The sequence below is a fragment of the Terrapene carolina genome, unplaced genomic scaffold (genome assembly GCF_002925995.2).
Source record: "Terrapene carolina triunguis isolate 2854851 unplaced genomic scaffold, T_m_triunguis-2.0 Scaffold113, whole genome shotgun sequence".
NCBI lineage: Eukaryota > Metazoa > Chordata > Testudines > Emydidae > Terrapene > Terrapene triunguis.
The window spans coordinates 12,477,361-12,491,712 of NW_020664464.1; the positions used below are offsets into that span (position 1 = coordinate 12,477,361).

Genomic DNA, 14,352 nt, shown 5'->3' on the forward strand with positions numbered 1-14,352 from the left:
TGACAGGTTTCCTATTTGCTTGTGCCAAATACCTAGCATAAGTGAACAGGGTTATGGTATAGGCCTTTTTAGGCCATATCACTGTTATAATATTTGAGCTTAATGTTGTTAGTACTTAATTCATGCTAATATATGGTGCAAATAATGCATACTATTAATACAATCTATATTTCAGTTCTGGGTCTGATTGCCTAGGAAGGAGTACTGAGAAAAGGGATCATAGCGGACCACAAGCTAAACATGAGTCAACAGTGTAACGCTGTTGCAAAAAAAGTGAACGTCATTCTGGGATATATTAGGAGGAGTGTTGTAAGCAAGACATGAGAAGTAATTCTTCTGCTCTACTCTGCACTGATTAGGCTTCAACTGGAGTATTGTGTCCAGTTCTGGGTGCCACATTTCAGGAAGGATGTGGACAAATTGGAGAGAGTCCAGAGAAGAGCAACAGAAATGATTAAAGGTCTAGAAAACATGGCCTGTGAGGGAAGATTGAAAAAAATTGGGGTTGTTTAGTCTGGAAAAGAAAAGACTGAGGGGGGGACATAACAGTTTTCAAGTATGTAAAAGGAGGAGGGAGAAAAATCGTTCTTTTTAACCTCTGAGGATAGGACAAGAAGCAATGGGCTTAAATTGCAGCAAACTCCTTACCTACAACTCCTATTTCTTAATCTGGAAGTTGTTTCTCCGTATCTCAACGGAGCACCACACTTACTAATTCCATACAGTATCTGGGATAAGCAAAATGCTGTTACCAATAATTCCTCCCAAATGTAACATGAGGAAGTAGTACATAATACTAACCAATTTAACTCTATTTAAAAAAAAAAAAAGCAGATTGCTTTGGAAAGAGTCTCTTCAGCAAGGAAGCTAGGATGATTTAATAATCTATCTGTTATAGACAAGGATTCATTTAAATATCTTCTTGCTAACAGTAATATTTGGAAGGGAAATGCAAAAGGTAGTTGTATAGCTTAAAGAAAACGTTATGAATGCAGCAATCTTAGGAGGATGTTCAAGATAACTTACTTTGGAATTTAAATAAACTTTTCTGGTCACTATTGCAAGGCAAGCTGACAAAGGGGGCAGACTAGCAGTTCCTTCTAACTTTGACACACATGATAAACTAGAAAAAAAGTGTAGTACTGTCAAATGGAAAAAAAACAGATACCATGCCTCACAGGATATTGTGAGACTTACTTGACTAATGTGTGCATGTGCTTTGAGTTCCTCAAATTGAATGTGCCAAGATAATGCAAAATATTATGTTATTACTTTCAGCTGCCATCTTACCAGAATGAAAACTTAACAGTAGATTTAAAACTTTTGTTTTTTAAAGTGTTTATTTCAGCTATCATCTACTGAATGCTTTCCTTTTCTTTCCCTGTGATTATTTTTTTACAGAACACTTTTCTTGTCTCTCTTACTCCTAGAGAATATGTTATAAAAAGATAGAAGATAGAAGAAAAAAGATTATATCCCCATTTTTAGTGACTCCATTGTACATAATTTGCAGGGCACTGCATATTATGTATTTACGTGACCGCTTCAGATTATTTGGGACCTAAGCATTTAAAAATTCTAGTCCTCATGACTTCAGAGAGAACCTGCCAAAGCAAACAAAGTGTAAATGCTGCAGTGACACCTGTCCGAGTCTGCAGACAGCCTGAATCATTGATTCAGTTAAACTCCCTTGTTTTTATTAATCTCACCTGAGTGACAACTCTAAAGCCCAGTGATGACACTTAAACACCAATATTAACTGTTTAATTACTGACTATATTAGCAGATAGAATGGGAAAGGGAGTGGGAGTGAAGCCCTTGAGAGGTGTGGGTTGGGAATGGCTGCCTGAAAAGACAGAGAGGAAAACAGGAGACACGGAGAACGGGGAGAGATGGAGAAGGAAGAAATAAAACAGAAGTGGGTTCTATTGCTGAATGATACTGAATAAATAATAAAAGTTTGGTTAATACATAAAAGCTGTATTTTCCCATTGATCTTTTTGTAAACCTCCAACATCAGGTGGAGCTCTGTCATGGTTTGAGGGGAGTATGACATCCTTTTTTATATCCCAGCCCCTGGACCATAATTGAACATGGGCTCTGGTCCTTTCTTCTGAATGAGTTTCACACTGTGCTGGATCCATCCACAGTATTTTACTGTTCTCTCTTGCATATTATACATATGAGAGAGCCTTATAACTCAAACTTTTATGCAAGCCATATACACAAGATAAGTGGTCTGATCTCTCTCACTTTGAATGCATTATAGTCACCCAAAAAGTGCCAGAACCATGTCTTCTCTTCTTAAAGAGTGTCATCACTACTTTTGAAACACATTTTTGAAACAGTTAGTAGGTCCTGAGTTGTCTGGCTACCTTGGATACCTGCACTCTTGGAGTTTTGTTCTTTTGAAGACTTCAGCCATTCATAAATACAATTTCTCATGAGCCTCATTTTTGATTAGCTGTTCAGAGAAGATCATTATTCTATACTACTTTTCACTTCTGTAGTATCTTCCACCGGGGGATTTCTAGGGCTGTGATCCAGCAAAACGCCTGAATACATATTTAACTTTAAGCACATAAATGATCCTGTTGACTTCAATGGGACTATTTACTTGCTTAAATTTAGGTATGTACTACTATCACTGTGTCCCATGGATTTTTATCATTCCATCAAGTTTCTGTGACATCTGTTATATCCATATCCTCTTTTAATATGAGACACTCATGTTCACCCATCTTAGTATTTAGATGTCTAGTGTTTGTATATAAGCACTTATAAAATTTGTTAATATTTATTTTTATGCCTTCATGTGATGTAATTGAATGGGACTCTTTTTTGATGGCTGTTTCTTTTCTGTTCCTACCTGCATTTTATCATTTTCTATCCTCTCCTCTTTGCTAGGATATAGAGTATCTCATTTAATAAATCATACCTAAGTGATGTGTCTCCACACCTGTCAGCTTTCCCCCAGCCCTTGGTTTAAAAACTCTTCTAGGACGTTTTTAATTTTGCATGCCAGCAATCTGGTTCTGTTTTGGTTTAGGTGGAGTCCATCCCTCCTGTATAGGCTCCTCCTTTCCCAGAAGTTTCCTAAGGTCATGTCTACACTTAAAACTTAAGTTGAGCTGTGTGAAATGTAGACCAGGACTAATAAACGTGATCCCTCCTCTGAATGCCATCGTCTCATCCGTTCACTGAGACACTGCAAAAAGTCTGAGATTTTTGAGCCTTCAAAAGGTCTGGGTTTACATGATGCAGAAACCCAGGTTTATTTTTCTCCTGGCTCACCTATTAAAAAGTATGTTCTGTCTTGTCTGAGACTCTCTACAGCTTACTGATTATAATCTGACTTTCTAATACCATCATCTGGGGGAAAATAAACCATCTTAAATTGTGTTCAGTAAACTGTGTGACATCAACTATTCATAGTAACTTTACACATTATGAAGCCCATCAGGGTTCCTCTCATTTATTAAAACTATTTTTTTTATTCTGCATTCCCTACTATTTGTGTCTCTTTATGCACCTGCAGCATGAGTGGTTTCTTTTTCTTGCTTTTATAAATGTGGATAAGTAAGTATAGGTTCTTATTAAACAGTCTTAAGTGATTTGCTGAATTGGAGCCTTGATACATTTGAGAAGTTGTCGAAGACTAATGTTTTGTTATTTCTTTTGTGGGATAAAATCCCTGTGATAGCTGATAACTAGGTTCCAGGCAGGTAAACTTATACATGTCAGATTTTCAGAAAATCATCCATGCTTTCTGTTTAACATATCAGACTTTGTTGCTAATTGTGAACCATTTTGCATCCTTTTGTTCATCCCCCTCCACCTCTCTTACAGTTTGGACTTCCATCTCTACCTTTTAATCTCATTGCTCCATACCAAACAAGTGTCTGGTTATGTGCCAAGAAAGCTGTAGTGACATTGCAAGTATTATGTTATGTGAAAAAGATGCCCTCTTTGATGTCTTATTTGTTCTTTCTGAGTTCTGTTCAGTTTGCGATTACTGTGTGTGAGAAGTTCATGAACAGGAATTGTAATGTTTTATAGCCAAGAGCAACAGGATTAGCTTTTTTTTTTTTTTTTTTTTTAAATGACCTGAGCAAACTAGAAATCCTTAAAATATTGTGTGTTAAAGAAGCATTACATTATGCTGGAGTTCAGAAGTAAATTTGTTTTTGCTTTTTTAAATAGTCTCTCAGGATTGGATGCTGGGAGGGCTCTGGAGTAGTGACTCTGAAGGTTTGTAAGTGTTTACACTCATTCAAGGCCAGAAGAGGACTTGGCTCCTCATCTTGGCTAGCATCAGACCATGTTCCCAGAATGGATTCTTTAAATTCTTTCTTAAAAGGGTGCTAGTACAATGTTAGAAAGGTGCCTAAAATTGGTCCTCTAAATCCATACTTAATCATCTAAAGAAGTGTGGCATGAGCTTCTAGGTGCTGAGCATCTACAACTTCTACTGACGCCAACAGCAGATGTGTATACTCAGCACTCCTGAAAATAGGCCTTTTCTTTTTAGGCACACCCATGTTTGAAGGTAAAACTTTTATTGCCCAGAAATCCTGTTAGCTATTTGTAATTCTGGTTATTGCAATAGTGACTAACATATTTGCAAGAGTGGTTTTTTTTGTTGTGTTTTTTTTTTGTTTGTTTTTTTTTGTTTTTTTTGTTTTTTAAACTTCCCCTGTGAAGTAGAAGTAGATTTCTTTTTCTGGTTGTCAGAGTAGTAACACCAATTTCTGGTACTTTAGATTCCAATTTAGGAAAACATTCCTATTTTGAACAGCACTTAAGCATATATTTAAAGTTAATGACCTGTTAAGCATATACTTATTGACCCCTTGAGTGGTATTTAAGCATGTGCTTAAATGTTGCTCTCAATAAAGCTCTTTAATATATACTGGATAAAAATATGCAAAGCTTTCTGTTGTGGGGGAGAGGAGTATAACTTTGAGCATTCTTACATGTAGGGTCCTCTGTACTGTGTAACATAGGACACCTAAATTACATGGCAGATTTGCAGTGAATTCTGAACAGCTTTGTGACAGCTATGTTAATTCATCACAAAATCATTTGATAACTTTCACTTGTACTGGAATAATTCTAAAGATTAACCGCAAAGTAAAAATAGATAACCAGTGAATCTAATTCATTGGAATTGTATCGGAGGACTCTTGCTTTAGGAGCTGCACATCAAGGATAGATGGCTAGAGCATGAAACTCCTCATAAAAAGCTCCTCCTTCTGTGTAGTTTAGGAGGCTGAGATGCCAGCCAGTGTTTCTTTCAAACCTCCCTAGCTCCCCATGAAACCAGTGTTTATAGCTCTTGCTGCTCTGGCCACTGTCATTGCTGCCTTGAATTGCAAAGGATCTCCCTCTTGTTCTGCTTTTTTCCATTGTAATTGTGGTGACGCAGGGGCTGCTGAAGGGGAAATAGTGAATTCCCATTGTGGGTGAAACATGCTTGATGTGGAAAGTGAATCAACAATGGTAGGGGGACAAGCTGAATTGAACAGGAGCTGGCAGGAAAATGTCCACTTTATATAGTACAGAAAGACTTAGGCTATACCTCAGCCAAAACATGTAAATGCAGTCATTTGCACAGCTATATTGTGCACAGGGCCTTAGTATATATTGGCACGTCTACTCTGCAATTAGACACCCGCGGCTGGCCCCGGGCCAGCTCACTCAGGCTTGCAGGGCTCGGGCTGCAGGGCTGTTTAATTGCGGTGTAGATGTCCAGGCTTAGGCTGGAGCCTGGGATCTAAGACCCTGTGAGGTGGGAGGGTCCCAGAGCTCTGGCTGCAGCCCGATTTCGGTATGTCTACATCACAATGAAACAGCCCCACAGCCTGAGCCCTGTGCGCTTGTCAGCTGGCATGGGCCAGCCACAGGTGTTTAATTGCAGTGTAGGTGGGTGGGTGTGTTACTGTCTAAAATCATCCATAAAGTATAAATGAACAATAAAACCAACAATTTCAAATGTGATGTCTCACTTTTAAAATAAAAAGTCAGTAACATAAAATTGTTGGTGTAAAGGATTAAAATTGAAAAAATAAAAACCATTCTTTCTGTCATAGAATTTAAAATGACAAAAGGAAGAAGGAAATTCACAATGTTTAAATAATTCTTATATGGCAAAGAGGAATGAGCAGAGCTGCACTGTAAGCTTGTTGGTTGTACAAGACTTCTCATTCATGGTAGTCTTTTGAATTTAATTTTGATATTTCTGGGGGGAGGGATAGGAGTGGGAGGGTTCTGTGGGCATCTCTTTCCCACCTGTCCCTGGAAGAACAACATCACTTGCCTTTGAATGGAAAATTCTGAAACTTTTACAAATTGCAAAATGCTGTTCCCAAGCAAGTATTAAACTCAGTTTTATGATATGACGGAATATACTTGAATTGCAGCATTGACTTCCTGCAACATTTCCTAAATGTTTGAAATAAATTATTTTCAAACAATTACTGTAGGTTGTCTTGTGACTGTGTGCCAAAGAGCCTTACATTTCTTGTTCAAAATAGAGGAAAAACTTTATTAAATAGTGCCATTTCACAAAGGAGACCATTTAGAGAATATTTATTAGCTCAAACTCAAAGATAAAATAAACTTTGAATACCCCCTCTGGGTTTGGTTTATACTGTTAAACAATAGAAAGTATTAACTGGTGGATCTGGTGGTTCCCCCCCCTGCGCTATTTGAAACTTGTGTGATTTGAGTGTTATAAATTCAGGCATTTCATCTTAGAGTTAAGTGTTTCTCTTACATCTAAAAATTCTCAGACCAGGTTCATGTCTTTGGGTTATGAGTCTGCTCTAAAATGTCACACATCTGGGTGATCAGAATTATTGTACTAGAGCAGTGGTTTTCAAACTGTGGGTCGAAACCCAGTACTGGCTCGCAGAATGTAAGGCACTGGGTCGTGGTGGCTCTGGTCAGCATCGCCGACCAGGCTGTTAAAAGTCCTGTTGGTGGTGCTGCCTGGCTAAGGCAGGCTAGTCCCTACCTGTTCTGACACTGTGCTGCGCCCTGGTGCTCGGGGCGAGGGCAGCACGCGGAGGCCTGTGCCCGCCTCCCCGCCCCCCCCACCTAGGAGCCAGATCTGCAACTGGCCGCTTCTGGGGCGTATCACGGTCCGCGGTGCCAGGAAGCCTGCCTTAGCACGCCTGCTGCGCCGCTGACCGGGAGCTGCCCCAGGTAAGCCCATGCCCCTGCCCCAACCCTGAGCCACCCCAAAACCCTCATCCCCGGCCCCACCCCAAAGCCTGCACCCTCAGCCCAGAGCCCTGACCCTCTCCTGCACCCCCGCCCAGAGCCCCCTCCCACACCCTGAACCTCTCATTCCCAGCCCTATCCCGCAGCCCTCACTCCTGCACCCCAACCCTCTGTCCCAGCCCTGAGCCCCTCCCACACTCCAAACCCCTCATCCCCAGCTCTGTTGGGTTGAGGGCATGAACAATTTTCTTCAACTGGGTCGCCAGAAAAAAAGTTTGAAAACCACTGTACTAGAGGATATCTTTGTTTGATCCAGTTTGCAATAGGTGCTGTCTTTTGTAAAGAAGGCTGAGGTTTCAGAGTAATTTGACTTTAAGACTACATGTTGATTTTTCTTAAGTAAAATCTGAATCAGTATTTTATTTAGAAGTCTAGTAGTTGAGTTTAGTTTAAAATGCACATATGGTAAGAGAGCCATTCCTCCAATGCTCATGAAACATTGGACAGTAAATCTGGGGGTGGGGATTAGGTAAATGAGTTTGGGAAACAGCTATGAAAAAATAAAGGGAAGAATGTTGAAAAGTCCATTTGCCACAAGGAGCAGGTGCACGGAACATTGGGATAGTCTCTAGAGGATTTGGGCCAATTTGTGCTCTGCCCTCTGCTGTTCCTTCTCTAGCTAGTGTTTCAATGCTTTTAGCTTTCATTATGTGTATAGGAGATGCATTGTCTTCTATAAAAGGGTTATCCAGCCTGTTCAGTAACAGCCTTTCTCACCCTGGAACAGTGAAGTATCAGATTATGCAGCATGTGAGACAAAAAATTCCCCGCTATTTCTCAGAATAAGATTACCATTGTAATTTCTCTCCTTCATCAATGTGCCTGGCATTTTAGAATATATACTTTAGGACTCCTTTGTTAGTGAAGGAGAATAAAGGGTCTTTGTCTCGTTATTGGTAGGCTCCTATTTCTATCATTCGTCAGCATGTGTTATTTAACAGAACCTATAGTCTTTAGTAGATCAAGCTTCACATATATTCAATTTACTCAGCTTCTCAAATATCCCACTCTGGAAATTTTAATGGGATACATGCTGACTTTCAGAACACTGCTTGCAATAAATATTAGACAAAAATTGAAATGTAGTGCAAATTATGTATCTTTTAAAGCAAACCATAAATTAAGATTTGTCAGCTCTAAACAAGTGGCAAGAATGATGTGGGTCTGGGAACCATATTTTTAATGGGTTTTTGTCACTAGCTCCCTCAGAGAGAGGGTTGCTAGCAACTGGAACAAAAATTCTGCTCTATGTTGGGTGATAAGTGCAAGGGTCTGGAGAGGTCATGTAGCTCCCAGACTTTGTCACAACCCACGCAGCTTGGCAAAGAGAAGTATCATGAGACCTTGCTGAACAGGATGCAGGTGATCTGCTTATAAAGCCATTCCAGACACACCTTTCCTAATAACAAAGTCATGCTGTAAGCAAAAATTACTGCATGCAGATCATCTATGCTTGTCCTGATTATACATGTTAACATAACTGCATCTAAGGGAGGGGAGATGGGTGTAAATACACTGTCTGAGATTTGTACATGTTAAATGAAAAGGGGCCTTTTTGGTGATTAAAATATGAAGTGAAGGGAATTCATGTTTCACTTATTGAAGGGAGAACAATGAAGAGTTGATTCAGTTTCTGCATACTGTAGAAATACATTTAGGCATTCTCTGCATAACTATTGTGGGGATTGTGCTGACATAGCTGTCTTACTGTTTAACCAGTCACTTCTTAATCACAAAATTATACACAAAAACATTTAATTAAAAAATTAGTGGGGATCAGCAATTACTGTGTTGAAATGTTGAGAAATTGTCAGTAGTTAGATTCCCTATAGCAAATTTTTTGTTAAAGTTTTATTTCATTTATGCACTAATGTTTTTAACTGTTATTGTAGTAGCCAGAATTTGCCATAACATATTGGTACAGTATAGTGATAGCAGAGAGAGACACATATAGTCACGTAACACACACGACCTAAACTATCTGATTGTTTTTCATATATTCATTCATTTATTTTTTCCCCCCTTCAGTGACCTTATAACATGCAAGCCACTGATCCCAGGGGGAATTCCCCTGCTTTCCTTCAGCCTCAGAATGGGAGCAGTCATCGATCATCTGGCTATGTTCCAGGGAGAATTGTTCCTCTTCGTCCACCCCCACGTCCAAAGAGCCAAACTTCAGCCAAATTTACATCTGCAGGACAAGAAGCCCATGCAACATTTGCCCTCTCGCCAGAGGAGCAGCGCTGTCAAGCAGAAACCAGCAGAAAGAAAAGACACAAAAATACTCTCATTTGCTGTGGCATTTCTAGCTTTTCATTTTTTATAGCACTGGCAATTATCTTGGGAATATCTTCAAAATATGCACCAGATGGTAAGTTGTTGTGTAAATGAATTCTTATTACAAGTTAAACTGCCTATGAATATAGTTTAACAATCATCAGTATTAATGTTAAAAATAAATATATATATTTGATGTTGATATTTATCTATTTAACAAATATATTTTGTTAAAAATAATATAACACATGGGTAAAAAAGGGGAAGTTGATAGCAGTGGTGTTAACAGGTCTAAAACCAGACAATTTATAAGAAGAGCTAAAGGTATCCATGAAAACTATATGGCCCCTAGGGCGAAGGACAATAAGAAGGAAACTTTTAATTAACTGGGAACAAAAGAAATCTTAGTGGTGCTATAGATCTATTACTAGCTAGGGATGATTAAATTGTCAGCAGTGATGCAGAAGAGACAGAAATGTTCAAATATTTCTGTTCTGTATTTGGGGAGAGGCTGGATGATGAGTTCATAGGTCAGCAATAATATTTTCTGTTCCAGCCATAACTAGGAAGGATGTTAAACAGCACATAATAAAATTAAACATTTTTAAATCTCAGTACCAGATGACCTGCACTCAAGAGTCTTAAAAGAATTGACGAATGAGCTCTTTGAACCATTGATGTTGGGTTTTTCTCAGTATTCCAAAATATGTTAAAGTTCCAGAGGAATGGAAAAAAGCTAATACGCCAGTATTTTAAAAAGGATAAACAGGATGGCCTGGTTAACTGTCCTATAGTTAAACTTGATATTAATCTCATGCAAAATCTTGGAATGGCTAATAGGGGATCCTAGGAATTAAAGGCTGGTAGCATAATTAATGAGGATCAGTTTGGTTTTTTTTGGAAAATGGGTATTGTCAAAGCAATTGATGAAATTATAAGCTTTGTTGGTAAAGGTAACTTGTAATATATTTGGACTTTTGGAATGCATTTGACTTTACAGCAGGACATTCTGATTTAAAAAAATTAGCACTGTACAAAATCAATGTAGCACAAATTGAATGGATTAAAAACTGATGACTGATTTCAAACAGTAATTGTAACCTCCATCCAGTGGTGGTATTTCTAATGGGGTTCCACAGAGATCAGTTCTTGACCCAATGCTATTCAGTATCTTTCTTCAATTATATACACCGCTACCTCAATATAACGTGACCCGATTTAACACGAATTTGGATATAACACGGTAAAGCAGCGCTCCAGGTGGGCGGGGCTGCACACTCCGGTGGATCAAAGCAAGTTCAATATAATGCAGTTTCACCTATAACGCAGTAAGATTTTTTTTTTTTTGGCTCCCGAGGACAGCGTTCTATCGAGGTAGAGGTGTAGAAGAAAATCAAAATTGGGGTGGTAAATGTCAGGTCAGTTGTACAGTGTGACCTTGATCACTTGGTGGTAACCTGGACTCATTTGAACAACATGTGCTTTAAAACAGCCAAATGCAAGTGTGACCATGGTGCCTGGAGGGGCCACACTGAGAGTGCCACATTCCGCGCTAACTGCAAGGAATAGGGCAGACAATCCCCCACACTGGTGGTTTATTCTGTAATTAGATTTCACCAAGCCAGTAACCAAACCGCTTCTGTATTACCACACTGGTTACTAAGAAGCCAAACTACAGCCTCCTTTAAGCAATCTAGCCTTTGGCTCCCATCCAGACAGCCAAGTCTAATATAGCAAGAGATTACTAAAAACCTGATTCACCATACTTAAAGTTCTGCCAATCCCCAGGGACCGGCCATGTTGCCTACTAGGTCAATTAATATTTCAGATCTCCCCCAAATGCACACTTACTTACAGTTCTCAGGTCAGTTTCATAGCAGAGATGGTGAGGCTGCTGATTTGTAAGAGTCCTTCTGGAATCAATTTAAAAGGTTATAGTCCAATAGGCAGCCCATGTGTTGTTTGTTCAAAATCTTCCATGAGAATTCCAGAGTTAATCCAGAATAGACCTGGAGACCTCAGTCTTGTGGGCTTAGACCAGGGGTCTCAAACACGCGGCCCGCGGGGCTCTTGTGTGTGGCCCACCAAGCTCCCTGCGGCCCCCCACCCCTCTGCCTACCCGTGGGATTGCCTCCTGACGCTGTGAGCCTCACGCTGCTCTCTGAAGCAGCCGGCAGCACGCCCCTTCGGGCCGGGGGGGGGAAGGGGAAGGAGGCAGAGGGCTCCGGCATTGCCTCCTTCCAGGCACCGCCCCCCACAGCTCCCATTGGCCGGGAACAGGGAACCGCGGTCAATGGGAGCTTCGTGGGAGGTACCTGGAGGAGCGGCAAGAGCAGCACAAGCAGGGAACCCTGATCCCCTCCTCCTCCCCCAGGGGCTGCAGGGACATGGTTCCAGCTGCTTCCTGGAACGAAGCAGCCCGGAGCCGGGGGCCAAGGCAGGCAGGGAACCTGCCCTGGCCCCAGTGAGTGCCGCTGCCACCCCAGAGCCGCTCTAGGTAAGAGGCACCAGGCTGGAGCTCACACCCTGAACCCCTCCTGCACCCCAACTCCCTGCCCTGAGCCCCCTGCCACATCCCACACCCCTCCTGCACCCCAACTCCCTGCCCTGAGCCACCTGCTGCACCCTGCACCCCGACTCCCTGCCGCACCCCTCTTGTACCCCACACACCAACTCCCTGCCCTGAGCACCCTGCACACCTCCTGCCCCTCAGCTCCCGCTGCACCCTTTTTGCACCCCCTGGGGGCAGCATTGGGGTGGGGAGTTCAGGGAATGGATTGGAATGGGGCGGGTAAGGGGTGGGAAGAGGTGGGGCGGGGCCTAATTGGAAGGGGTGGAGTGGGGGCAGGGCCAGAGGCAGTGGTGGGGGGTGTGTCAGTGATGCGGCCCTCGGGCCAATGCACTAGTCCTCATGCGGCCCTCGGGGTCATCTGAGTTTGAGACCCCTGGCTTAGACTTTCCCTGTCAAAGTTTAAGCAGATAGGAGATTAAAAAGGATCAGGCCCAAAACTTTCTTTATAGTTGCAGCCAGCCATCAATCACAGCAGGACCTTCCTTGGATGAAGAATAGGTAATGTATGCTGTTGCTTTGAAGCTAATCTCCATTTCCTGTGCATACACCGGTAACCATTAGCATATTCAGAGGTAGTTTACTATGTGGAATTTACAAGTTTCAAAGAGAAATTAGGACAATAATATTATTATACCATATGTCCCATCTAAATGATAATATCCCCTTTTTGATCTCTGAATCAATAGAATTCCGTAATGAAGCATTGAGACAGGAATAGAATTTTAGCATCTACAAGCTAATTAGATCACATTGTTAAACTTCTAATAAGATATAGGTAAACATAGATAAGTATAATTAGCATCTACCCTTTGATTCTCTAACAATATTAAGTAAACATATTAAAGTTTCTAGTCTACTTAACATGGCTTTGATAACTACCTGCGGGGAATGGCCAGGGAATCTGTTTATCATTTCATTACCTCCTGTGAAGTTGTTATGGGTCATACGCCAGTTGACCAGTCTGTCCATGTCACAGCAAGGTCATACATGTGAGAACAACTAAAGTCAACCACTCTTACAGGGTGTGGGCCTGTCTCATGGAAAGTAGTGACCATGAAAAGAACTTAGAGATAGTCAACTGAATGTGAGCTCCCAGTGCAGTGCTGTGGGATCCTTGGATGTGTAAATAGGGAATATTGAATGAGAGTCGGGAGGTGGTATTCTCATTGTAATTCAGTTCTGGTGTCAACCCTTCAAAAAAAGATATTGGAAAGGGTTCAAAAGGAGCCACAAGAATTATTCAAATTCTAGGAAAATCTGCCTTACAGTGAAAAATTTAAGAGGCTCAATCTAGTTAGTTTATCCAAGAGAAGGTTAGGAGGAGGTGACTTGAGAAGTCTTTTAAAATCTAGATTGGGAGACTTTGTAAAGTGGAGGCTCTAAAAAGTAATGGATTTGTTGTAGAGTTTACTAGGTAAATTTCTTTGGGTTGGGTTATACAGGAGGTCAGATTAGATTATCATAATGTTACCTTCTTGCCTTAAAATCTGTAAAATTATGAAAGAGTTAGTGTGCTTTTGTGTTCATATGCAGATTGCTTCAAGATGACATTTATTCGATTTGTAGCCATTCCTTCATCAGACTTTTGAACTGGTTGAATTTTGCACCCTAAATAGAGTTGTGCCTGATCAGTACTTGGCAGACTTCCAAGGAAACGCAAGGTGTTGCAGGAAGAGGTGTTGATGATTCAGTAGGTGGCACTATCCTCTGAGTTATACCTTAATCAGTTCATTAATACGGTAGTGAGCACTGAATTCCTTGAGGTCCAGTCTTCTTTGATGAGATCTAAAACCAGGTCCTGACTACTTGCATTATTAGAGATCTCATTGCTCTCTTTACAAGAACAGAAGTATTAATCCTGGAATTTAGGCCATTTCCAATACAGCTAGTTACATTCCGCCTGCCTAAATTTATTCCGTGTGTCTTAAAATAAATGACACATTGACTGGAATTTTCCATCTATCTAAAGGAGAATTCCACTTACGCCCCTTTTTAAAAAAAAAAAAAAAAAAAAAATCCAAACATTCTGTCGTGGAATCATGCTGACTCTGCATCCCTTCCTCCCCCTCATAGTTTTTCAGCAGGATTGGAATCTTTATATCCACAGCAAAGACTTGTGTCTACCACTTGAGCTAATGGAGTAACTGGTAGAAGTAGTAGGCTGGTATCCTCTGTGAATATTGGAGGTGGGATGAGATGCCCATTTTGCTAATAGT

General features: G+C 40.8%; 1 protein-coding gene across 2 annotated transcripts in view; it reads left to right on the plus strand.

Moving 5' to 3' along the window:
* Window positions 1-14,352, plus strand: part of CEMIP2 (cell migration inducing hyaluronidase 2) — a 74,899-nt gene that overhangs the window by 16,328 nt on the left and 44,219 nt on the right. For both annotated transcript variants that reach the window (XM_024211016.2, XM_024211015.3), the window contains exon 2: window positions 9,316-9,658. In XM_024211016.2, the coding sequence (XP_024066784.2) occupies window positions 9,328-9,658 (331 nt within the window). In that variant the 5' untranslated portion in view covers window positions 9,316-9,327. The remainder of the gene's footprint in view (window positions 1-9,315; window positions 9,659-14,352) is intronic.